The sequence below is a fragment of the Rana temporaria genome, chromosome 2 (genome assembly GCF_905171775.1).
Source record: "Rana temporaria chromosome 2, aRanTem1.1, whole genome shotgun sequence".
In the NCBI taxonomy this organism is placed as follows: domain Eukaryota; kingdom Metazoa; phylum Chordata; class Amphibia; order Anura; family Ranidae; genus Rana; species Rana temporaria.
The window spans coordinates 499401467-499429285 of NC_053490.1; the positions used below are offsets into that span (position 1 = coordinate 499401467).

A 27819-nucleotide genomic window follows, 5' to 3' on the forward strand; every position below is an offset into this window, starting at 1 on the left:
ATCATGTGCTGTAACTTCTAGCAACAAATCAGTGAGCCGTAATGTGTGCTGTAACCTCTAGCATCCAGTCAGTAAGTGGTAATGATATGCTGTAACTTCTAGCAACCAATCGCAACCACTGTCTGATCTGATACAGTAAACTAATTTTAAGTCTAACTGATATTTATTGTATGTCTCAGAGCAGGTGGAGAGCAAAATTGCATGGGGCCCCCCAATAATTTTTTTGCCCAGGGTCCAAACAACATTAAAGACGGCCCTGAGTCAAAGATGGCAGCTTCCTTGGCTTAAAAACGACAGGATGGTTTACTTCTACACTAATTAAATTGGGGCAGCACACAAAGCTAGAGTTTTTGAGATTGACTTAATAATTTTGGGGCAACAAAATAGATGATTGATTAGTACATCACTGGGTGGGCTGGGGGGGATCCTGCAGCAGAGAAGGTTTTTTTATCTTAATGCATAGAATGCATTACGGTAAAAAAAACTTTGCGGCTTTAGAACCACTTTAATGCATCCTCTGCATTAAGGTTAAAAATGCCCCATTACCTGTCCTACATACCCCCATATCTAAACACTTACCTGGCTCCTGTCACTGCCCCAGCACTGCCTCAGCTCCAACATTGCTCCCTTCACTTTTTGGTCTCAAAGGAGAATCTGAGGACAGCCATAGGCTCCTGCTGCTGTCAGTCAAACTCCTGTGGGTAGTGAGCTGGGGGTGTGGCTTAACTGTGCTGTGCATGTCTATGGATGCATACAACCCTCAGGAACGTGCATGCATGGGGGCCTCCTTAGCACCTGGCTTGCTAAGGAGGCACTCGGGGGAGGGATGAGCAGACAGTGTCAGCAGGAGGCAGAAAATGAGTCAGAAAAGGAGGTTAGGGACCTTTTGTGTAATATTGTTGCCAAGTATATTTTTTTTTTTATCCTTTAGTATTATTTTAAAGTGGGAGTAAAACTTGTGTCTGCCATTTTTACTTACAGGTAAGCTTATAATAAAGCTTACCCGTAGGTAAAATTAACATCTCCTGAAAGTGTACCGTTTAGGAGATATTACACAGAGCAGAAGCTGGTGATGTCACCGGTGCATGCACTCTGAAGGGACACCATACCATGCCATTCCTTCAGATGTCTGTGTTGTAAGCAGTGATTCCTGTGCGGCAGTGACGTCATCGTGGCTCAGCCAGTCAAACGACCCGGAGTCTGGGTGAAGATGGAAGCCCTATCAGCGGTGACAGCACACCACTAGAGAGCTTATTTTTAATGTAAGTCTCTCATAATGTGCGATGTATACAACCCTGTTTCCCCAAAATAAGCCCTACCAGGTAAATAAGACCTATCGTGATTTTCAGGGATGTCTGCAATATAAGCCTTACCCCGAAAATAAGCCCTAGTTAAAGTCGTAAAATCATGTAATCCGTTTTGTAAAACGATGATATAATGTGCAGTGTTTCCTCTTGTAACTTTATTGTGGAAAATGCCTTATTTACAGGGCAGCTGGGCACTCCCGTGACCCGCCGGAGATCTTCTCCTCTCCTCCAGGCTGATGACTGCAGCCTGTCCCTCTGCAGTGTTCGGAGTGGGGAAGAAGATCTCCGGCAGGGAAGAAGATCTCCGGCAGGGAAGATCTCCGTCGTGTCACGTGAGCGCCCAGCTGCCCTGTAACTAAGGTATTTTCCACAATAAAGTTACAGAAGGAAACACACTGCACATTCTATAATATTTTTACAAAACGGATTACATAATTTTGCAATGACTTAAACCAAGGTTTATTTTTGGGGTTACAGAATGTCATAATGTCAACTCCTGCACTGTGCTGTCTATCATTCTTTAAAGGATCAGGATTTTTTTTTCTTTAGGGTTACAACTAGGGTTGAGCGAACCCGAACTGTAAAGTTCGGGTTCGGTACGGACTTTGGGTTTTTCCCGAACCCGGACCCGAACCCGAATAATTGAAAAAAGTTCGGGTCCGGGATCGGAGTTCGGGAAAAAAAAATGTGCGGAGGTCCCCGCAAATTCAATAACCAGACCCTTTAGGTCTGGTATGGATATTAACCACTAGAGCACCGGGCCATCGTCAAATGACGGCTCCACGGTGACTCTGAAAATTCAACAGGACGTCAATTGACGTCCTGTATTCTTGCGGCCACTGGGGGGCGCGCGAGCGCGCCGGCGGCGGCGCGCGCGCCCGGCGCGTCCCAGAGATGCCGATGCGCGTGCCTGGCGGTCGCGATGTCCGCCAGGCACTGGGAATCGGCGGCTACAGGGACAAGACGTGGAGCTCTGTGTGTAAACACAGAGCTCCACGTCCTGTCAGGGGAGAGAGGAGACCGATCTGTGTCCCTTGTACATAGGGACATAGATCGGTCACCTCCCCCAGTCACCCCCCTTCCCCCACAGTTAGAACACAATTTAGGTATACATATTAACCCCTCCCTCACCCCCTAGTGTTAACCCCTTGAATGCCAGTCACATTTATACAGTAATTAGTGCATATTTATCGCATTAATCGTTGTATAAATGTGAATGGCGCCAAAAACGTGTCAAAAGTGTCCGATGTGTTCGCCGCAATGTCACGGTGACAGTAAAAAAATCGCAAATCGCCGCCAATACTAGTAAAAAAATTAATAAAATAAAAATGCCATAAATCTATCAGCTATTTTGTAAACGCTATAACTTTTGCGCAAACCAATCAATATATGATCATTGCGATTTTTTTTACCAAAAATATGTAGAAGAATACATATCGGCCTAAACTGAGGAAAAAAAAACTTTTTTTTAAAAAAAATTGTGATATTTATTAAATAAAAAAGTAAAAAATAGTGTTTTTTTTTTAAAATTGTCACTCTTCTTTTGTTTATAGCGCAAAAAATAAAAACCGCAGAGGTGATCAAATACCACCAAAAGAAAGCTCTATTTGTGGGAACAAAATGATAAAAAAATTGCTTGGGTACAGTGTAGCACGACCGCGCAATTGTCATTCAAAGTGCGACAGTGCTGAAAGCTGAAAATTGGCTTGGGCAGGAAGGGGCGTAAGTGCCCAGTATGGAAGTGGTTAAGGGGAACCCCGCCGTCAATTAAAAAAAAAAATTACGTGCGGTTCCCGGTAAATATCCATAACCAGACCCTTCAGGTCTGGTATGGATATTCAGGGGAACCCCGCTGTCAATTTAAAACAAAAATGACGTGCGGTTCCCCCTAAATATCCATAATACTTTTCATATATATATACAATATACAATACTTTTCACTTCCTTCGTGAAATGGTAGAGGTACAGTGTACCCCATTACCATTTCACATAGGGGGGGGGCCAGGATCTGGGGGTCCCCTTTGTTAAAGGGGTCTTACAGATTCTGATAAACCTCCCGCCCGCAGACCCCCACAACCACCGGGCAAGGGTTGTGGGGATGAGACCCTTGTCCCCATCAACATGGGGACATCCTCCCCATGTTGAGGGCATGTGGCCTGGTGCGGTTCAGGAGAGGGGGGGGGCCGCACTCTGTCCCCCCCTCTTTTCTGCGGCCGGCCAGGTCAACGTGCTCGGATAATGGGTCTGGTTATGGATATTTAGGGGGAACCGCACGTCATTATTATTTCATTCTGGTTATTGAATTTGCGGGGACCTCCGCACATTTTTTTTTTCTGAAAGTCCATGTCCCATTGACTACAATGGGGTTCGGAGTTCGGGTTCGGGTTCCCGAACCCGAACTTTTTTTTTAAAGTTCGGGTTCGGACCCGAACCCGAACATCCAGGTGTCCGCTCAACTCTAGTTACAACCACTTTAAGATCGTCATGATGACATGACTGTATTGGAAAACTTGAAAAGGAAATATGACTGTATTGGAATAAATGTAGATTATTGTACATACTGTAAATTAATAAGACATCTCCTGAAAAGCCCTAGTATGTTTTTTGTAGCCAAAATGAATATAAGACCCGGTCTTATCTTCAGGGGAAACACGGGTAGCACATTATGACATTGCTTTGCAGTGTTTTTTTTTCTTTTTTTTTAAAAAAAACAAGGTTTACTACCGCTTTAAGATTTAATTTAGTCCGCCCCACCTTTTTTTAGACTTGCAGTATTGATGTACCATGAAAATGTAACAAACATTAATCAGTAAGATAAATATACAATCGAAGGCTTTGGAAATAGCAGGGTTAACTGTATTCGATCATTAATCCTATTTCTCTGGGACAAATATATTTGTCTTTGTACTCTTGTCACGTGTATTAGCATTTTTCAACAACAGTTCCCAGAAACAGTGTATTAAAAAGATGAACGTAATTTATACATTTGGAAAATTACATTTCTAGTGAGGGCTGGACATTATTTATTCCCAAAGCAAAGCATATGGCTGGAAACATAACATTTTTGTCACAAGTGGCAGCACACCAGTTGGAACGGAATTACATTTACATTTGATACAATGACAGAGAAGGCACATGTAAGAACATTTCTGTCAGAATCAGAGAGCCCATCCATCTCTGATGTCAGGCTGGCATACATACTGCAGACAGTTCCTATGTAGACTAATCCCCCACCTGACAGTGGCAGCAAAGTTCTGGTGATGACGTTATTGGGCAGAATCAGTGGTAAGGGGACCAGAAGAGTGTCTCGTCTCTCAGGTAACTATCCACAGACACCAGGTTGCTTGTATTAGTTGAATTTTTCCCCCGCTGACCACCAATAAAAGGGCATTCTTCTTTCCAGCGACCATCAAAGTAAGGCAGGCATTTGGACTCCCATTGCCCAACAAAGTAATGCCGCGTACACACGGTCTAATTTTCCAATGGAAAAAGTCAGATGGGAGCTTTTCATTAGATATTCCGACTGTGTGTATGCCCCATCGGACGTTTCCCGTCGGAAATTCTGACGGACTTAAATAGAGAACATGTTCTCTATTTTTCTGACGGAAAAATTTCCTTTTTGGAAAATCCATTCGTCTGTATGGAATTCTGACGGGAAAAAAAAACATGGATGCTCGGAAACAATTTGACGCATGCTTGGAAGCATTGAACTTAATTTTTCTCGGCTCGACGTAGTGTCGTACGTCACCGTGTTCTTGGATTTGGTGTATTTGGTGTGACCGTGTGTATGCAAGCCAAGCTTGAGCGGAATTCCGTTGGAAAAAACATCAGATTTTTTTCCAACGGAAAATCCGTTCGTGTGTCTACATATGATAAGCGAGCTTTTGTCCTCTTGCTGACGACCAATGTTAAGGGACACTACGTCATTGTAAGGGGGCAATTCCAGATTGACCACAAATGTAAAGTGTCATTCTTCCTCGTACTGAACACCAAAGCAGGGGAACATTCCTCCTTCCACTGAACACCAATGTAAGAAGGCATTTTTCCTCCTTCTGACCACCAAATTAAATGTGAATTTTCCAATTTACTGACAACCAATGTAAGGGGGCATTCTTTCTCTCACTGACCACCAATGTAACAGGCCATTTTTCCAATCAATGTAATTTTCCATTTTTCCAAACAATGTAATTGGCACTTCACCACTGACCACCAATAAAAGAGGGCATTCTTCCTCCCAGTGGCAGCCAATGTAAAGACTCTGTTATGAGGGGATTTTGTTTTTACCATTGGTCACTAACAGCTTTTAATAGTTTGGCCTCGTACACACGACCGAGGAACTTGGCGTAAATTAAACATCGTTTTCCTCGACGAGTTCCTTGTTAGGCTTGTCGAGAATCTTGACAAGCTTTCTTTGCGTACACACTGTCAAGACAAAATCTCGTCATTCTCAAACGCGGTGACTTACATCATGTACGACGGCACTATAAGGCCCCTTTCACATGTGCGGACCGTATGTCCGCATTTTCATCCATCCGTTGTGGATGAAAACGGGACATACATTGGTCCCTATGTGATTGCGGGTGTCAGCGGATGACCATCCGCTGACACCAGTAATCACCCGCCTCCGCAATGATCCGATTTTTCGGACGGAAGAAAATCCTATTTTTCTTCCGTCTGGCGGATCAGAACGGGTGAACACGGACACACAGTCCGTGTTCATCCGATCCCCCATAGGGGAGAGTGGAGGAAAGACAGGGCGGTCACTGCACAGTGTGCGGGGACTGCCCTGTCAGCCGACGGCTCAGCGGGGATTTTACGAAGGATCCCCGCTGAGCAAAGTGGACACGCAGAGGCGGATCATTACTGATCCGCCCGTGTGAAAGGGCCCTAAAGGGGAAGTTTGATTCCACTGGCGCCACCCTTGGGGCTGCTTTTGCTAATCTCATGTTACTGCGTGTTAAGTAAAAGTTTGGTAAGAGACGATTTGCACTTTTCAGACTGTTACAGCGTGACAAATGTGCTATCTCCATTACAAACGCTACTTTTACCAAAGGTGCGCTCCCGTCTCATACTTTATTCTGAGCATGCGCGGGTTTCTTAGCATACACACGAACGTGTTTCTCGTCGAGACTCCCGTCGAGGAAAAAGAGAACTTGTTCTCTTTTTTTCTCGTCGAGTTCCTCGACAGTTTCCTCGATGAAAAACATACACATGACTGTTTTCCTTGGCAAAAAAGCTCTGCCACCAAGTTTCTTGATGGATTCTGTCGAGGAAAACGGTTGTGTGTACGAGGCCTAAGGCTATCCAATGACCAGAAATGCAAAAAGGGGTGGATATAGGGGTAGAGTTGGTGGTGGTAGTGGTGGTAGTGGTGGTGGTGGTGGAGAGGTATGCCAGTGCTGAGAGGAGTTAGTAGGAAGTATGAGGAGGTGTACCATATAGGTCAAAGGCCATCAGTGCTAGAGTGGTTTGTTAATAGAGGTGAAAAATTATCAGAGGTTTAACTTAGAAAGGACTGCGTAGTGCGTCTCATTAATATGTTTCTATGAAGTCCTGTAATTTCTAGCTATATCCCTGCAAGCACAATTACTGTATTTGTCAGTAAAGCTACACCTTATATGCAGGGCCGGATTTGCTCTCCCTGCCGCCCCAAGGCCAGGTTCTGCAATGCACCCCCTCCCCGCCAACCAAAACACCCCCCCCAAATCAACGGAGAATGGCAAACGGATGGCATGGGCGGCACGGTTAGTTCAAATTTTTTATGTTCCTTTTTTTACTTTATCACTTTTTTTTATTTTGTAATTTGTCGTTTACTTTTTTCTTTTTGTATAATTTTCTTATTATTTTTAATATAATTTTTCGTATTCTTTAATTTCTAATTACTTTTTAATTTTAATAATTTAATTATTTCTTATTTTTATTTTTTTATAAAAAAAATTTCACTTAACTTTATTGCTATCACACAGGAGAAAACAATTCCCTGTGTGATAGCAAGTGGAGGTGACAGGTTCTCTTTATTGACCCTGTCACCTCCAAAACAGGAGTCCTAGCACTGTGCTAGAACTCCTGTCACAGCTGAGATGGGAAGAGCACAGCTCACCCCCCCTCTCACTGTGTACATCAGCGGCAGGGACAGTCACAGGAGACAGACTCGGCGGCTTGGGGGAGGACGGAGTCCCAAAGACAGAGCCAGTAGAAAGAGGTATGTGGGGGGGAGGGGAGGACGGACGGCAGCACACATTTTACAAGTGATTTTGGCGACATCGCCGCAATCACTTGTTAACGAGCGATTACAGAAAGCAACTTACCGCTCTTAACTGTCCATCTGGGGAATCCATGTCGCTGCCGCCCCTAGATGCCCTGCCGCCCCGAGGCCTGGCCTCAGTGGCCTTGTGGGAAATCCGGGCCTGCTTATATGTACTAAGACCTAATTTACATCAGAATGTATGTTTTAATGTGCATTGAGTTGACATGGCTTGCCAGGCAACAACATGTGTTGCATTTTTGAAAGGCTCCATTTAAACTGACTTGAATGCCAGCCAAATGCAACATGCTGATCTTTTCTCCAATGCATAAATATGCTCTGATGGGAAAACAGTCTAATGAAAAAAAACGGATTTTCTATTGTCTGTGTATTGTTTACATAAAAAGTCAAATGGTGGCAGTCTACTTATTACTCCACAAAGGTTTTGGTTAAGGAAAGGATGTGATTAAATCGAAAACAAGTGATTGTCCTAGAGAGACAGCTATATATGGCACATCGAGGAAGTAGACTACAGTGAGGGAAAAAAGTATTTGATCCCTTGCTGAATTTGTACATATGCCCACTGACAAAGAAATTATCAATCTATAATTTTAATGGTAGGTTTATTTTAACATTGAGAGACAGAATAACAACAAACTAAAATCCAGAAAAAAACGCATTTCAAAAAAAATTATAAATTGATTTGCATTTTAGTGAGTGAAATAAGTATTTGACCCCTTCACAAAACATGACTTAGTACTTGGTGGTAAAACCCTTGTTGGCAATCACAGAGGTCAGATGTTTCTGGTAGTTGACCACCAGGTTTGCACACATCTCAGGAGGGATTTTGTCCCACTCCTCTTTGCAGATCCTCTCCAAGTCATTAAGGTTTGGAGACTGGCTAGGCCACTCCTTGGTTGCCTTGGCCGTGTGTTTTGGGTCATTGTCATGCTGGAATACCCATCTACGACCCATTTCAATGCCCTGGCCGAGGGAAGGAGGTTCTCACTCAAGATTTGAGGATACATGGCCCACTCCAACGTCCCTTTGATACCACCAAAGCATAATGTTTCCACCTCCATGTTTGACAGTGGGGATGGTCTTCTTGGGGTCATAAACAGCATTCCTCTAGCTCCAAACAAGTTAAGTTGATGCCAAAGAGCTTAATTTTGGTTCAAACTGACCACAACACTTTCACCCAGTTCCGCTCTGAATCATTCAGATGTTTATTAGCAAACTTCAGACGGGCCTGTACATGTGCTTTCTTGAGCAGGGGGACCTTGCGGGCGCTGCAGGATTTCAGTGCTTCACGGCGTAGTGTGTTACCAATTGTTTTCTTGGTGACTATGGTCCCAGCTGCCTTGAGATCATTGACAAGATTCTCCTGTGTAGTTCTGGGGTGATTCCTCACCGTTCTCATGATCATTGAAACTCCACGAGGTGAGACCTTGCATGGAGCCCCGGACCAAGGAGATTGACAGTTATTTTGTGTTTGGTCCATTTGCGAATAATCACACCAACTGTTGTCAGTCTCTCACCAAAGTTGCTTGGCGATGGTCTTGTATCCCATTCCAGCCCTTTGTAGGGCTACAATCTTGTCCCTGACATCCTTGGACAGCTCTTTGGTCTTGACCATAGTGGAGAGATTGGAATCTGATTGGTTGCTTCTTTGGACAGGTGTCTTTTATACAGGTAACAAGCTGAGATCAGGAGCACTCCCTTTAAGAGAGTGCTCCTAGTCTCAGCCGGTTACCTATATAGAAGACACCTGGGAGCCAGAAATCTTGCTGATTGATAGGGGATCAAATACTTATTTCACTCATTAAAATACAAATCAATTTATAACTTTTTTTAATGAATTTTTCTGGATATTTGTGTTATTATTCTGTCACTCGCTGTTAAAATAAACCAACCATTAACATTATAGACCAATTATCTCTTTGTCAGAGGGCTTTCACATAAAAATGAATGGGCAGAGGGCAATAAATCACTGAAAAGTTCCACTGCTTTGAGTTGAGTGCAATTAGTATTGTGATTAGTTTTGTTGTGAAGGAAGCCATTACAAATGTATGCACTGCCATGCTTCTAGAAGTAGGGATGAATAAAATGAAAAGGTCTTAACTGGAAAATCCCTCTGGCTAAGAGGTTCTTAAAGCGGACCTTAAGTCATTTTTTCAACTTTCCATCTAATAAATCTTCTGCCCTTGTTGTTTTAACTTTAGATGGTAAACATTTTTTTGTTCTGCCGGTAAATGCCTTATACAGCCCACTTCCTGTTTCTTGTCTGGTAAAAAGCTTAGGTTTATGACATCATGCACAGCTCTCTCTCTCTCCTGAGAGTTTGCCAGGAAGGGAGGGGGTGATTCATACAAGGGCCAATGAGAGCTATAGGGCTGCAGAGCTGGAGGTGTGTCTCTGTGTAAATCCCAAAAGTGAACAGGCAGCAGCTTCAGCTGCCCACAGTTAAAATGGTTGCAGCCAGACTTATTGGAGGGAGATTTCTGCAGCATATTTGGCAAAAGTATAGAATAATTGGATCTAAGGTCCCCGAAACCAGAGAACCAAAATTAAGAAAGGGGGGCCAATAGGACTATTACGGTACTGATACACAAATATAAGAATGAACATATACATTTAAAATAAAAAATAGAGTTTTATTCAAACACAAATAAGCAAGGGGTACAGAATTAAAATGGTGATAACCAAATACAACACCAATATAGAGGTCCCCAAGGGGGGAACAGCACGATGGGTTGGAGGTTATAACAGTCTCAACTAGTTTTGCGGTGTGTACCGCTTCATCAGGAGCAAATCTAAAAAGATCTGGCAGAGGGCGCAACCAGACAGGGTCCCGTGTGGTAGCCATGGGGGACACATATGTAGGGAGACCTACTTGTCTGGATGGCAAGGAAGGTGGTGATGGAGAAGGGGTTCCCGGGAGCAGGAGTTGAAATACATGTGAACTCAGCACAAGAATGTAAGGTAAGTATGTGTAGAGAGGGGGAGCACTCATGGTCCCAGGGTGGCATCAGGGTAATGATGCTAGCCAGTGATGCTGTGGGCTGGATAGAGCCGCAACAATCCCGGGATCCAGCGTATTTGGCAAGTACAGAATCACAGTATATATAAAATAATATGCAAAGTGGTTGGAGGGAAGCTTCAGAATGGCAAAGATGTTTTTATTACAAATGATTTGAGCAGACCTCTTTAAGCTTTTCAATCTGAGGACCCAAATAAGAAAACTGTTCCCATACTGCACATTTCTACCAAAACTCCAGAAAAGCCATAGAAAGACAAATAACAATGGCCATATAATTAAAATAATAATTCTAATACTGATAATAATACTGCTAATAATAAAAAAAAACACACATAGGGGCAGATCCACAAAGATCTGCCCCGATGCATCGTATCAGAGATACGCTATGCCGCCGTACCTTACCTGGCTTTAAATCGAATCCATAAAGAATTTGCGATGTAAGTTACGGCGGCGTAGTGTATCTCAAGTGGCGTAACGGCGCGTAATTCAAATCGCGCATGCGCCGTCCCTAAATTTCCCGCCTTGCATTGCGCTAAATGACGTTGCAAGGACGTCATATTTTTTAACATAGACGTGAATTACGTCCATCCCGATTCACGAACGACTTACGCAAAAAAAAAAAAAATTCAAAATAAACGCGGGAACGACGGCCATACTTAACATGGCAAGTCTAACTATACGCCGCAAAACAGCAGTTTTAACTATACGCCGGAAAAAGCCGACTAGAGACGACGTAAGAGAATGCGGCCGCGCGTACGTTCGTGGATCGTCGGAAATAGCTAATTTGCATACTCGACGCGGAAAACTACGAGAAATCCACCCAGCGGACGCTGAAGTATTGCATCTAAGATCCAAAGGCGTACGAAGCCATACGCCTGTCGGATCTAACCCAGATGCCGTCGTATCTTGGTTTGAGGATTTAAACCAAAGATACAACGCGGGTAATTTGAAAGTACTCGCTCTGTGGATCTGCCCCACACTGTATAAAAATGGAATTAATGCAGCTTTGCATTCACAATACATTGTGTGTTTGGTGGGCAAGGATTGCAGAACAAAGCTGGCGGTATGAAGCTACATACAGCAACTGTCCTACATGCTGCTTCTGCTTTAAATTACTTACCCTTCCACAATAAAGAACAATCTATGTTTCAAGCTTTCTGCCTGGCTATTAAAGATTTCTTTGGGATTGTTTTCATGCTGTGGGTGTTTTGTTAAAAAAAAAAAAAAAATGCTTTTTATGCTTGTTAAATATAAGGCTTTCATTGCTAAGAATTTCCCCGCATAGAACACATTCTATTTACTCTTCTCCATTTCTGTAAGCTTTAGTAGAGCCTAGAAAAATGCAATCTTAGTTTTATTTTATTTTAGTAGTAGATATTTCCAACCAGCCCCAGGTCTCTTCACATTACAATATTATTTGGGTATTTGCCATCCTTTATTAAAGATGAACCCTGAGTGGTTGTTATGGATGAGACATTCACTCTTGCTCCTGTGTTCTTTACTCCAATTGCCCAGAAATAACCATATAAAAGCAAAATGGAATCAACTAGGGAAGATTTACTAGGAGGCTTCAGGTTCTTGTGCTTTCCTCTCCAGTGGCCAACCCTAGTGCTGCAATTGTCGAAAATATTTCCAGGTTGAGTGCCTAAATCAAGTACTAAAGGAAAATAGCTAAGGGGGTACCACATCCATATATAGACTGTTTAAGGGTATTGGACCATTTGAGCGAAACTTTAATGGTACAAGAAAAGGAACATTACATAATCTTATGAAATACAATTTATTACAAACATATTACAAGAAAAAATATATTTACAAAATAAAAGCAAGAAAATTTGAGCTCTCATTCATATAACCACATAATGTATATACAAAATATTTGATCCCTATTGCTGCTAGGTCAGGGAGGTCAACGTTTCGCTTTATGCTTCCTCAGGACCTTCATTCCTTGACTGTAAGCAGAGGGATTATGTATGGTAGACAAAGGAGGGAAACATCATGTTTCAGCAATATATATAAAATGGAGCAAAACTTTTAATAAAGTGGTCCCCATATATAATATGGAGAACATTGTGATACAAGTGCCACTCACATATCAGAGGACACTCATACATGTAACATGCCATGTGCTGTCCAAGGGCATCTGGGTTAGCGATAGCCTCCCAGGATCAATCAGCCAATAAATCGAAATGCCCCCTTCTATGAAAGGAAAGCATAGTAATAGTAACTTCCAGTCCGTGGTAATACACTACTTACTGGGCAGAAGAGTCCCCAGAGTCATTATACCGGTGTAGGGTCAATTACCAGTATGCTGTGTTTTATCAATCTGGCTAGTTATCCAACCAACTCATATATAAAGTATAACAAACAGTATGTCAGATGTAACATTCTATCTAACCATAGGGATCACTGAATAAAGCAAGCAAAATCAAATACCTTAATGGTCTACAGGTAGGAGTAAGTGGAGAAGTGGCTTGTTGAGGCCATAGATCTCTTCTACAGATATCCCCCTAGAGGCATGGATCATACAGACAATGCGTTTATTTTGGACCAGAAATAGATAGATATGGTAGATTATGGTGCTGGTATCCAACATATTTGATTTTGCTTGCCTTATTCAGTGATCCCTATGGTTAGATAGAATGTTACCTCTGACATACCGTTTGTTATACGTTATATAGGAGTTGGTTGGATAACTAGCCAGATTGATAAAACACAGCATATTGGTTATTAACCCTACCCCAGTGTAGTGACTCTGGGGACTCCTCTGCCCAGTAAGTAGTGTATTACCGCGGACTGGAAGTTACTATTACTATGCTTATTCTCTGTAGGCTGATTTTCCTTTCTGTTCCTTTCAAAGAAGGGGGCATTTAAATTTATTGGCTGACTGATCCTGGGAGGCTATCGCTAATCCAGACGCCCTTGGACAGCACATGGCATGTTACATGTATGAGTGTCCTCTGATATGTGAGTGGCACTTGTATCACAATGTTCTCCATATTATATATGGGGACCACTTTATTAAATGTTTTGCTGCATTTTATATATATTGCTGAAACATGATGTTTCCTTCCTTTGTCTACCATACAGAATCCCTCTGCTTACAGTCAAGGAATGAAGGTCCTGAGGAAGCATAAAGCGAAACGTCAACCTCCCTGACCTAGCAGCAATAGGGATCAAATATGTTTTATATACATTATGTGGTTATATGTATGAGAGCTCAAATTTTCTTGCTTTTATTTTGTAAATATATTTTTTCTTGTAATATGTTTGTAATAAATTGCATTTCATAAGATTATGTAATGTTCCCTTTCTTGTACCGTTAAAGTCCGCTCACATGGTCATATACCCTTAAACTGCCTAAATCAAGTGTAATAAAAACACCTAGTTATTCTTATAAAAATTTCCTTTAAAAATTTTCCTTTATTGCGGTTGGGTTTTCAGGTGCAAGGATGTTCTAAAATGCGAAATAAAATATACTGTAAAGACCTTGATTGATTTACCTTGTGCCTGTCTTGATTAATGCTCAAAGTGTGCAGCCATTTTTGAAATGACCATAGGGGTCTCCATATTCACTGTATTTATTGGAGTAACCTTTTTTTGTACTGTCATTTTCAATATAAATGTACCCAAACAAAAAGAATAAAGTCTAAAGTATCAAGCAATTTCAAGTCTGTTTTCTCATTTAGGAGAGATTGCTGGAAGAAAGATCTTTCAAAGAGAAGTGTCAGAAAAATTGTCCCATTATACAGGATTGCATTCCTGTTTGTCTATCATATTTAATTAAACGTTCAAACAAAATGCAGCATCAGGTTGATATCTTATCCTGTGTCAAGTATTTTTTATTAAACAGAAAAGTCTCTTGCCTATCTGCACCCCTTTATAATTTAAAGCAGTAAAAAATTGTGGTTTGGGCCACTGTGGTATTCCTGTAAATCAAGACATTTGACGAAGACTTACCAATGGGCGTGCCAACGCCATATCCTTTTGAGTCAATGAGGCCCCCAATTTGGGTCAAGTTACAGTTTCTTTGTGTGACATATTCAATGCTGGTGGACTCCATGAGCAACGCGTAATCTGTGGTGAGTACCCGCTGTATGCCTTCATCATTGTTCTTCACCAGCGCTGTCTGCTGCCGGCTGCTCATAAATGCCCACATCTTTTCATAGGTAGAAATTTTGGATTTCTGAAAAGAGTACAACCAGCTATCAGAGATCTGTCTGGTGCAAAACATCTATTACATGGAAAAATTGCTTTGCTGTGAGGAAGGTTTTTCAAAAGACAACTAATAAATAGTTTAGGAATATTCAGTCTTACTTTTGATTTAGAGGTGTTTGAGGACAGCCAGTCCATCTGACTCACTATGCTATAAAATCTCAGTATTAAACCTTCTATCATGACTGCTCCATCTGAACTCACCAATAAAAACAAACTGGATCGTCATTCTTGCATATCTATAGCTGAGCTCTCACCAGAAAATGTCAATGTTTTATTAAAAGAAGTCAAAACTACACACAGAGTAAAAAGAAAGAAAACATAAGAAGTAGTGGAGTATGGTGAGAAAGAAAGAAATGGAGAAAGGGAGGGGTGTCTAAGAGAGAGAGGTAGAAAATAAACATATTAGAGTTTTAGAGTGTGTTTGGGCGGGGGGATACAGAAGATGTCAGGGAGTGAGGTAAGACAACTAAAATGGTAGGGCAAGAAGGGAAGCATGTAGTGATTGAGAAAGGACGATAGTTGTATTGTGAAAGAAAAGGAAATAGAATCAGCAAAGGGAACAATATTAGGTAATGGGATATTGAGGTTTAGGTTGGGAAGGAAAAGGAAGAACAGATGGGAAAGAGGAGGGAAGAGGACAGTATCTGATAGGAAAAGAAGAGAGGAATAAAGTGGAGTAGAAGAACAAAATGTAGGGGAAAGAGTCAGGCCCCGTACACACGACCAGTTTCCTCGGCAGAATTCAGCTTCCGACCGAGTTTCTGGCTGAATTCTGCCGAGAAACCCGGCCGTGTGTACACTTTCGGCCGAGGAAGCCGACGAGGATCTCGGCGAGGAAATAGAGAACATGTTCTCTATTTCCTCGTTGTTCTATGGGAGCTCTCGGCCCGCCGAGCTCCTCGGCGGCTTCAGGGCTGAACTGGCCGAGGAACTCGATGTGTTTGGCACGTCGAGTTCCTCGGCCGTGTGTACGGGGCCTAAGAGTATGGGGATCGGCAGAGGTGAGGGAAGAGGAGAGGAAAATAGGCAAAGTGAAAGGAAAGGGGATGTAAGGAATGGCCTTCTGTGCACAGGCTAAAACATGTTCCCTTTCGTGCTTGCAAGAATTGGGCACTGGCTAATGAATATGCGCATGCACGTACTCACATGCACATATGAGCCGTCCCGCATTCTCATGCGGGCCGGCACTTGCGTAAACCTGTGACAGATGATTGTGCTAAATGGGCTATTTAAACTCAGCCAGTGCTCAGGATCAGTGCTGCTTTGTCTTCAGCCTCCTGTGTAACATGTGACCCTGTAAGCTTCCAGTTGTTGACCCGGCTTGTCTTGATCATTCTCTGAAGTCCACCTACATCCACCTTGGCTTGTCGCCTGACCTCCACTTCTGTCTGCTGCTTTGTCTCCTGCTTTACTGATCGGTTCTAGACCTGGCTTGTTTCCTGACCACGCTCCTGCCTGTGTCCTGTAGCTGACCCATGCCACTTGTGTATGACCTGGCTTGCCTGACTCTGCTACTCTTTCCTGCTGTCACCAGTACCAGCTGCCCTCCTGCTTGCTGGAGCCATCTGACAACTTCTCCTGCCCAGCATGGACACCTGCCCTGCTGCTAGCAAGACATACAGGCACTCCTGCCACTCTGTACTCCTGTCTACACTATCAGGGGCCCAGATTTAGAGGTGTAAGAGAGGCCTTCCTCATTATATCAGGCTCTGCTATCAGTTTCGTGATGGGGAAGTAGGGGAGGGCAAAGATGAGGAAAGTAGAGGGAAGGAAACAAAGGGGAGAGGAGTAATCAGAGGAGAAGAGGGTTGGAGAAATGTAAGCTTGGGTGAGAAGAGAGGATAGGTAAAGGAGAAGAGGGTGGACAAGGGGAAAAAATAGGACAATACAGGAGAAGAAAGAAGAAGGAGGAGAGAGAGTATAGGCAGGTGCAGACTGTACTCTCTTCTGTAGGTGGCGCTAGGCTCTAGTGGTGGTGCAGAAGGGGAAGGAAGGGGTGAGGAACTTTATTCCTCCACAGCTTCCTACTGTCATCAGGGGAGCTGTCTTTAATTGGAAGCTGGTGCCCTGACTGACCTTGTGACCATCTTCGGTCAGGGCAGTGCCTTTTTAAGACACTGACTAACCCGGGTTTGGTGCACATTTTTGTGAGTGTTGAGTGTAGGAACAGGTCCAGAATTGTTCAAGAAAGTGCTTAGAGCTAGGGAGAGGTTCTGGAGGAGTAGGGACAGCTTAGGAACTATGCCTATCCTGTGCTTCGAGTAACCTCTCAGTTGGGTTCAGACCGGCCAGGCTGCATTCCCACTCCTCGTTGCAGAAGCTGTCGGCATTCTCCATACTGAAAGCTATTCTCTGCAGATTCTGTAAGTGGCTCTGGATGGCTGTGGCTTGGTTGTACCTTGTTGGGACTTCCTTTAAATACACTGTTGTCATCTATGTTTGCTCCTGTGTTATCTCTGTTTACTGAGACACACGACTGCTCCCTGCTCACAGGGGGAGGGAAGAAGAGAGTTGGAGGAGGGGAGGAGCATAGAGAAAACAGGAGGCAAAAGGAAAAGGAGAAGAGAGTAGGTTAAGGGGAATAAAGAAGAGAAAAATATAAGGGGAGATAAGAAAGAAGGGGGAAGAGGAAGAAAGAATGGGAGATGTGAGAAAAGAAGGGGAGAAAGGAATTGAGAACAGAGTAGTGAGAAGAAAAGAAGGGGGAGGCAGGGGAAAGAAGAGAGGAGGGAAGGGGAGGAAAAAGGAGAGTAAACAAAAGAGCAAGGCTAAAAGAGAAAGGAGAAGAAGGAGGATCAGAAGGAAGGAAAAGTACAGGAGAGGAGGAAAGAGGAGGGGGGAAAAGAGGAGAGCAGAGGCAAGGAGGGGAGAACATAAAAGAGGGGAAGAAAAATGAGAGGGGAGAAAGAGGAAGGAAGTATGACAAAGAAAGAATGGGCTAGAATGAGAGGTAAAAGAGATAGTGGGAAAGAGGGATTATCAGAGATGAGACAGTGTGGGGAAATAAGGAGGAGAGATGGGACAGCAATTATTGAAAAAAAGAGAGAGAGAGACTAATAAAGAAAGAAAGGGGAACATGTAGCTGGTACAATTGTAGATAGATTAGAAGAGAAAGGGAAACAGCTATTTAATCTTCAATTTGTTCCAACCAATAGGTTGAAATATGGTAAAAAACAGCACCAATACATGTACAGCCAACATAGGACGTCAGCCTCCACACTCCATCCATGTCTTAGCACTGGAGGTGGGTAAACCATATTTTTCTCTTTTACTGTTTTGATTGTTTAAACGATCGGTATAGCAACCCTAAATATAATCTTGCATTTTATGCTGCTGGGGTAAAGCTTAGTTGCCTTTGAAAGGTTATTTTTCAGATCAACATCCATGTCTTTCCTAAATGCTAGGGATTCTTTTACTGGGTACTCTGCTCCCTATAATGGTAGCTAGCAAAGTAAAGAAGACAATTTCTAATATTAGACAAATCAGGCATACCATTGTTTAACCTTCCAGGTGCGAAGGGGACTTGGAGCTTGCTATGTGCACGTGCACCTACATTTCCATCCTGACATCCCCTAATTATCTGGCTGAGGATGCTTTAGTTAAGCATGATTTAAAGCAAACTGGAATAGTCATTCGAGTTCAGTGGTTTCCTGGAAGCCAGATTTGCAGAACAATTACATTTTTCTAACCTGGATATGTGCTGATGTAGTTTAATACAGGTGTATGTGTGATTTAAGCAGAAATTATGAAAAGGTGTCTTTTTTGCTTACAGTGAAAATTACGAATAAGCGTAAAATGTCCTTGAAAAGTGGAAGAAAATGGTACTGCCCATTATTCATCAAAGCAATGTATAAATTCTTAGAGCAATGTTTTATATCAGCACTGTATAAATACAATAAACATCTCAGCTATATTATTTTGAGCATTTTCATCTATGTCTCATAAATTTCTCCATTATGCATCTACTTTTTTTTTATTTGGTTTGCAGATGCACAATGCACAGCTGACAGCTGCTACTTTAATGATGAATTCAGGACTTACTGCACTGTATAAGAAAAGAGGATCAGAAAACCTGAGGTTATTTTAGAAGGATCAACATTCACAGCTTCCAAAGCAAGAGGAAAAAAAGCAGACATCTCCACTTAAAGCTTGTCAGGGAGCGGAGCAGATTGGAAAACCTTTCTGCACGTTATTTATCCACCACCGACAACCTCCAAGGTCTATAGTGGCCTTTATGAATAAAAGGACATTTTCAGGGATTGGAGGGAAGCTTCAGAATGGCAAAGATGTTTTTATTACAAATGATGTGAGCAGATTGCATTTCCTCTTTAAATACATATACAGGAGCCATTTTACCTGTCAAAGGATTTCTAATTCTATTCAGCCAGTCTTGACTTTTAGAAGATTCTGCCTCATGAAAAAGCCAGTTCGGTGACCTGATTTTTCTCTGCTGCAGTAAAGTAACACCTCCTTGCTCCCAGCCTGTGACCTAACAGTGAAATAATGAACTCCCTTCTGTTCACTCTGCTCTGCTCTCTTGTCAGCATGCTCCTAGTTATCACAAGTACACTTCAGTTCATCTGATTGGTTTCTAGTGTCTCCCCCTCCCCCCCCCCCCAGTCTGAGCCCTGCGCTACATAGAATAAGAGGGAGCTTAAACCAAGTAAAATTCAGAAACTTACTCAAAGGCATTTAAAAATACATCAATTTTTTTTTTAATTATTACTCCACAAAGGTTGCGGTTGAGCAAAGGATGGGATTCAATTGAAAATGAGATATGGTCTTAGAGAGAGGCAGTTATATATTGTACATAGAGGTAGTAGGCTATATGCATTAATTTGTTAACCTACTGCAGGACCTCAAGTTTGACTAGTTTGCAGCTAATGTTAAATAAAAGCTCTGGTTTACCAAACCAATGAAAAAAAGGAAAAAAGTAATGGGCAGAGGGAATAAATCACTGAAGAGCTCAATTGCCTTGAGTTGAGTGCAAAAAGAATCAAAGTTGGTTTTGTTGGGAAGGAAGCCATGGGTAAACTGCCATGTTACTACAAAGAAGTAGGGAGGAATACAATTTGATTTATATTTAGAATTAGAAGGTTTTAACTGGGAAGCCCCTCTAGCCTGGAGGTTCTTAATCTTTTTAATCTGAGGACCCAAATAAGAAAATGCTTACCATACTGCAATTTTGGCAGAAAAGCCATATAAAGACAAATAACAATGGCCATTAAAACAATAATACTGATAATATTAATATTAACAATACCTAAATTTCAAATACATAAAAGGTAATAAATGGACCCCTGCATTCATAATTCATTGTGTGTGTTGAGGGGGGGGGTTGTTTTGGGGGTTGCAAGGACTGCATAATAATGTTTCCTAAACTGGATATATGGCACTCGTTACCTACCTACACTGACTGTCCAACAGCTGCTTCTGCTTTAAATGACTTACCCTTCCGCAAAATACAGAAAAACAGTTTTTCAAGCTTTCTGCCTTGCCATTAAAAAATTTATTTGGGTTTGTTTTCATGCTGCAGATTTTTTTATGCTGTGGATGTTTTTTTAATGAATACACGACTTCATTACTTAATTTTTCTAAATTTGCTTGGAGTTCAGCTTTAAACACAGAATAATAGAGGTATTCCATTTTTGTAGATCACAATTTTTAAAAGAAAATTAAAGAAGTTCAATAACAACCTTACCTTAAAGAAGGTCATGGTTGAGCCATCTCGGACAGCCCCATATTCTATTTTTGTTTGTTTGGCCAAGTCATCTGCTGAATCGATCGGAGATTCCATCCTTTCCACTGTCAGGAAGGCAGCCAGGTTTGCCGTGTAAGAAGAGATGATGATCAGGGTGAAAAACCACCATATACCTCCCACTATCCTGGTAGAAAGGGCTTTAGGCATTAGCTCTGATCCTGTTGCAAGACACAGCAGTGTTATAATTCAAATTGACAGTTTGGCTGTTTATTAGGATGTAGCATTAAGTAATTTAAAAGAAATAAAATGCGGGGCTAATTTCTTGAAGATCACCATAAAATATAGGTGGTGATTTGACTGAGCTGTGTTTTATACTATATTATTTAAGCAAAGGAAAGTTTACTTTTCAACGAAGGCCAGTACCTCCTACAATGGATGTTTTAGTTATAGATGGACACTTGGTGTCCTCACAGATTTCCTTCCCAGTTCCTTATATGCCCCCTCTACCCTTTCTTTCAGAGTGTCCCTTTCTTTCAGAGAGTCTAATGTGGGAAAATGCTACCATCTCTTGGTTTTTGCAATGGTATATTTTGGGGTAATAAGCTTGAGATTATGTATCTTGCCAATGGAATCCAAGAAAATTGGAGCACAACTGGAGCTGCTTCTCATGGCAGCTAAATTATTTTCTTTGGACAGATACAATTTAATTGGTTGCTTGCAGCTGCTCCGATTTTGCTTCAGACTTCTTTATTTCTTTAAATCTACCCTGTGAGCTAAAAGAAACTAACATGTCATTTACCTTTAACTGGCAACCCCTCAAATATATATATATATATATATATATATATATATATATATATATATATATATATATATATATATATATATATATATATATATATATTAATTTCACATAATTTTAGCCTTTTTTAGATATTGGGATGTTCTCTTGCCTTATGTATGTTTTGAATAAACCTTAGGCCTAAACTATATGGATATTTTTTTAGGTTTTTCAAGCCACGTGACTAAATATTAACATAGAAATGATTATAGACTGACGGAATCACTTGAGCGCACACACAGTTGTCCATCAACCACTAAATGAACATAAAATTAATTGGGGCAATCAGTAGCAAGTCTTGGGTGATTTTTTAAGTCGTCTGGCTCAAAGAACTAAAAACATCTCATATACTGTAGTTTTGTCCTAAAGTCATCTATCGCAAAGGTACATTTTTCATGTTGTGGCACAAACTGAAACTTTGCTGTTTTCTGGGATAGCAAATGTCTGTCTGTCATTGTTTTAGAACTTCAAGTTATTTTCAACAGAACCTTATCAACGTACACAAGTTTCAACCCAATGGTTTGATCATGTGAATGATCCATGTGTTTCATTATCTATAAAAAATCTTGGCATGTCTGGGCAATATTCCAATAGTTTTTTTCAAATTGAAGGGCAAACGTCAGGCCAGTAAGATGTAGTTTGTTCTGAATATAGTTGCAGCTTGTGTGGTATAATTCATTTTTTTATTTTTAGGTGTTTAGAAGAAAATAAAAAAAATTGAAAAATACTGTGAATTAAATTGTGAACTTAATTTTGTATGAAATGAACAAAAACAGCATGTGATAAAACTGAAAAAAAAAAATACTGGAAAATGTGATGGAAAATTCTAATCTAATGTGGAAAAAAAAAAAGAAGCAAAATGAATCAGTGTGTGGACGGCATAATAATCTCAGTACCTCAAAAATTAATAGTGGAACAATCCATGTTGTGCTCTTAGAATCTAGAGAAGTGAGCCTAACAGACCATTTCTTTTTATGGATCTAACAGTGAAATAATTAGTGTTGTCTCCTAAAATACAGGTCAGTTTGTTCTAGTTCCGAGATCTTAACACTATGGGGTTGATTTACTAAAACTGTAGGGTGCATACTCTGGTGCAGCTCTGCATAGAAATTAATCAGCTTCAAGGTTTTATTGCCAAAGCTTAATTGAACAAGCTGAAATTAAAAGCTGATTGGCTACCATCCACAGGTGCATCATATTCGGGGTGCACCAGTTTTAGTAAATCTCCCCCTATATGATTTAATTTTAGGAGCTTTGCAAAGCCACAAACAGGATCCTGGAGGTAATTATACGCAGGTAAGAGATAATTTAGTTCTCTGGAAGGGTTTTATTTAAGGGTAGAAATATATTTGGGTTGAGAATTTATGCAGAGGTTTCTATTACTGCATCCTCAAAGCAGGGAATCATTCTTTACACCCCCAGTGCCAGGAGCCAAACTTGTCAAGCCTCAAGGCATATGAACTAATGTATCGCCATAAAGAACATGTGCCAAGGCTCCATTAGTGGGTCAAAGCAGAACACCACTAATCTAAAGCATACAAGTTATTTAATAAAAGCTGGGAAATCTGATACCCCAGCACAAGGTAACTTACTGTTTGTTTATACCTCTTGCGATTACTGTAGAATGCTAGCCATTACACTATGGATAACAATAGTTAATATCTCAAATTCTGACTTTTTTGATAAATTAAGATATGCTTAGAACATTAGGTTTTTAGGTTTACTATGTGCAGATGTGTTCTTTACCTCTGCATTGTAAGATCATTTTTATTCCTTTTTCTTTTTTTTTATCAATACATTTTTATTGGGTTTATCAATTTACAACACTTGAGATAGTTGCATTCAATATACAACTTGAGTAGTATAAATCACCATGTACAGGCAAACATTTAACAGAAAAAGAATACGGTACTCAGCGACCTAGGCCAGTCTACCCCAATTGGGTACAAACTGTAGGACTGGGAGGTCACCAAGATGATCAGAGGTACACCTATACAGCTAAAGTAAAGACAAATAAAGGAGGGGGGGAAGGGATGGAGAAAACTGAAATAAAGGCTGCCGTTAGTCATTATCTATACCAAAGATTCAGTATTTTATACTGTTATTCTTCAGACTATAGGAAGATTATTAAAGTAAGGAATCTTTTAAATATTTGGAAGCTTTCGGGTGGGTTAACCACATTTTCCATTTTCTGCGATAGGGGATTATAGAATCATTCTTATAGGCTAATAATAGTTCTAATTGAGCTTGGGTGTTTAATCTGGTGATGACCATTGGTAGGTTTGGGGCGTCTGCGGATTTCCATAGAGAGGCCACTGTAATTCTTGAGGCTATCAAAATATGTAAGACAATAGTCCTATACAAAGTGGGGTATTTGTCTAGATCTATACCTAATAATGCGTTAGTAGGAGTAAGCTTGGTAAGGTTGCCCGTAATATTGGCGATAAAGGATGAGATAGAGTTCCAAAAACTTTTTAGAGTCTTGCAACTCCAAAGCGCGTGCAGGAGGTTTCCCGTTTGCTCGTTACATTTCCAACAGATGTCGGATGCTGTTGGATACATTTTGGATAACTTGTATGGTGTTAAGTACCATCTATTCATTATTTTTTGGGCATTATCCCAGTGTTCAATGCAAGAGGATGACTTACTTATTGTTTGAAATGCTTTAATCCACTGAGTGGGGGAAAAAATTTGGTCCAGATCCTTTTCCCATTTCAGCATATTTGTGTTTTTGGTAAAGAGTTGGGAGGATAACACATCGTAGAAGAAAGATATACCTTTCTTTTTATCGTTTTTCTGAGGAGAGAGGAACTCCCAAAGGTTCATAGGGATTTTGATCAAATTACTGGGAGAGAAATCTTTCAGTCGGGCACACTTACCAATCTTAGTCTCGATGATGTTCTTAACATTGGGGGGTAGGTTCTGGTATAGATTATATCCATTACTGATCCACTCGTTTACAGAGAATCTGATTCTGCAATAATTAATGACTTCTGTGGGAAGATGTAATTTAGCCTTTTTCTCTATATGTCTGGTTTTTGAGAGAATGTGTTTCCAAGCGAATAAAGTAGTTTTAATGCTTATTAGGTTGGGGATTTTTATTCCTTTTTCCATCAGTAAAAATGTGCTTTTAGTTGTGTCCTTTGGACCTGCTTTCTGTTTAACTGTGCTCTTTTCTAACACCAGAACCGAAGCTATGATTGGCACCAGCGTGTTGTATTTTTGCCTTTGTGTACGGTTTGCCCTTTCACAAAACACAGCCTGTTATGACCCCGCGGCCCCAACACAAGCTGTGTTTAAAACTTATACAGCCAGCAAAGATACGGGACCAGCACTGGTGTCAATCACATCTTCAGTGCTGGTGTTGGCGGGGTGCAGAAGGACATTAGAAGCTGTACCAAAAGACAATGCTGAAAGCATATTTTTTATGCTGATGAAAAGAAGAGCAAAGAAAAAACAAATCCTACATTGTAGAGGTAACAAACTTATAACACATCTACATCTGTAAAATCATGGTTTCAGCAAAATGGTAGCAGTCTGCACACAGACATTGACTTCCTATTGCATGAAAGTGAATAAAATGAATAAAAGATGGCTTCAAGCCCTGTTCTTCACCTGTAGGGAACTCTTCAGATGTGTTTTGCCCATTTCGGGACTTAATCGTAGAAGCAAAAATCATGTAAAATAATTAAGGTAAAATAATGGTGCCTGGAGTTTACCTTTAAAGGGAAATCTATCAAACATGGCCAAAAAAATGAAAAATCAAACAAACTATCAAATGTTTTAAGCCTTTTTAACTCTATTAAAAATTTGAAAAAAGTGACAGGATTTTGAATTTATGGTATTATTAGCCAAAGTGTAGCAGTAATAACTACCGGGTTTGTGCTAAGATACCAGCATTCTTAAAGCATCATTGGCCTATTTAGACTGTGTTGTAGGCCTTCATTGATATACAGTGCCTTGAAAAACTATTCATGCCCCTTGAAATTTTCCACATTGTCATGTTATAACCAAAAACGTATGTATGTATTTTATTGTGATTTTATGTGATAGACCAACACAAAGTGGCACATAATTATGAAGTGGAAGGAAAATGATAAATGGTTTTCATTTTTTTCTACAAATAAATATCTGAAAAGTGTGGCGTGCATTTGTATTCAGCCCCCTTTACTCTGATACCCCTGATGAAAAACAATTGCCTTCAGAAGTCCCCTAATTAGAAAATAGAGTTCACCTGTGTGTAATTTAATCTCAGTATAAATACAGCTGTTCTGTGAAGCCCTCTGAGGTTTGTTAGTTAATCTTCATGAACAATCAGCATTATGAAGGCCAAGAAACACACCAGACAGGTCAGGGATAAAGTTGTGGAGAAGTTAAAAGCAGGGTTAGGTTATAAAAAAAATATCCCAGACTTTGAACATCTCACAGATGTTCAATCCATCATCCACAAATTGAAAGTATGGCACAACTGCAAACCTACCAAGACATGGCCATCCACCTAAACTGACAGGCTGGGCAAGGAGAGCATTAATCAGAGAAGCAGCCAAGAGGCCCATGGTAACTCTGGAAGAGCTGCAAAGATCCACAGCTTAGGTGGGAGAATCTGTCCACAGGACAACTATTAGTCGTTCACTCCACAAATCTGGCCTTTATGGAATATTGGCAAGAAGAAAGCCATTGTTGGAAGAAAGCCATTGTTGGAAGAAAGCCATTGTTTAAAGAAAGATGTAAAAATTCCTGTTTGCACTTTGCGAGAAGCCATGCGGGGGGGGGGGGACACAGCAAACAGCTATGTGGAAGAAGGTGCTCTGGTCAGATGAGACCAAAATTGAACTTCTTGGCCTAAAAGCAAAATGCTTTGTGTGGTGGAAAACCTACACTGCACATCACCCAGAAAACACCATCTCTACCGTGAAACGTGGTGGTGGTATCATGTTGTGGGGATGCTTTTCTTTAGTAGGGACAGGAAAGCTGGACATAGTTGATGGGAAGATGGAGCCAAATACAGGGCAATCTTAAAAGAAAACCTGTTGGAGTCTGCAAAAGACTTGAGAATGGGGAGAAGGTTCACCTTCCAGCAGGACAACAAACTCAAACATACAGCCAGAGCTACAATGGAATGGTTTAGAATAGAACAAAGCATATTCATGTGTTAGAATGGCACAGTCTAAGTCTAGACCTAAATTCCTATTGAGAATCTGTGTCAAGACTTGAAAATTGCTGTTCACAGACACTCTCCATCCAATCTGACAGAGCTTGAGCTATTTTGCAAAGAAGAATGGGCAAAATTGTCACTCTCTAGATGTGCAAAGCTGGTGGAGACATCCCCCCAAAAAAAGACTTGCAGCTGTAATTGCAGAGAAAGGTGGTTCTACAAAGTATTGACTGAGGGGGGCTGAATACAAATACACACCACACTTTTCACACATTTATTTGTAAAACATTTTGAAAACCAGTTATCATTTTCCTTCCATTTCACATTTATGTGCCACTATGTGTTGGTTTATGACATAAATGTCTGGTTGTAACATGACAAAATGTGGACAATTTCAAGGGGTATAAATACTTTTTCAAGGAACTGTAGAATGTCTTCATTCCTTCAAACATATAGAACTTACAGATGTCTGTCTACATGCATACAAAACACAAAGTCCCCCTGAAAACGATAATCTTTCATAAACAGGACTCATGCCAATACTACACTGTAGGGACAGCTGAACTCAACTATTTTTCAAAAGTTCCCCAAGTTAGTTATTAGCCATTAGAGCACAAGTCTTGTTTAAATAGGCTTCAACTAAAAATAAGCATTTTTTTGCGCACATTGTTGGCATTTTATCCTGATTTCCTGGTAAAGCACTTTGTTAGAATGATTTGTTCTACCCTCTTAGGAATAATCGAGCTCTTGCTGGTATCCCAGCTACGACACTGAACATGTTTACACTCAAATCCAGCTGCACTTTTCAATTATCTGCCACGTTCCCTGATGTGATGTATGCCCAGATTGTCTCACTGCCTCATTAACTGCCAACAAATTTGATTTGTTGGTCCCTCCTTATCGGGAACAGACAAGTACATAAGAGGTACTTAGACTACATCTTACAGGGCCCATTGGGTTCTTCTTCTTTTTCTCCAAATTGTAAATTGACCCCTTCCTGATGTTAGGTCAGCCTGAAGTTTTGTGAGTAAACTAGATTTTTTTTAAGAGTGCAACAAAGGGATTTAAATGGTTAAGCACTCCAGGGACAGACAATTGTTTAAAGATATTTAGTAAGAATAAAAAACGTAAAATTTGTCTTCAACATATACTGTAAATATATTATAAAATGATATATAAATTAAGATACTAGAATAAAAACGTTGAGGCATTTTTTATTAGTAATGGTGGCGATCTGCGATTTTTATCGTGACTGCGAAATTATGGCAGAAACATCCGACACTTTTGCACTGATTACTGTGTAAATGACACTG

At 40.8% G+C, this 27819-nt stretch overlaps 1 protein-coding gene across 5 annotated transcripts in view; it reads right to left on the reverse strand.

Annotated features, from left to right (window-relative positions):
- The window catches only part of GRIK1 (glutamate ionotropic receptor kainate type subunit 1), a 581617-nt gene that overhangs the window by 48649 nt on the left and 505149 nt on the right, over positions 1 to 27819 (reverse strand). For all 5 annotated transcript variants that reach the window (XM_040338856.1, XM_040338854.1, XM_040338852.1 and 2 more), the window contains 2 exons: positions 20511 to 20728; positions 14552 to 14777 (listed from right to left, as the gene is read on the reverse strand). In XM_040338856.1, the coding sequence (XP_040194790.1) occupies positions 14552 to 14777; positions 20511 to 20728 (444 nt within the window). The remainder of the gene's footprint in view (positions 1 to 14551; positions 14778 to 20510; positions 20729 to 27819) is intronic.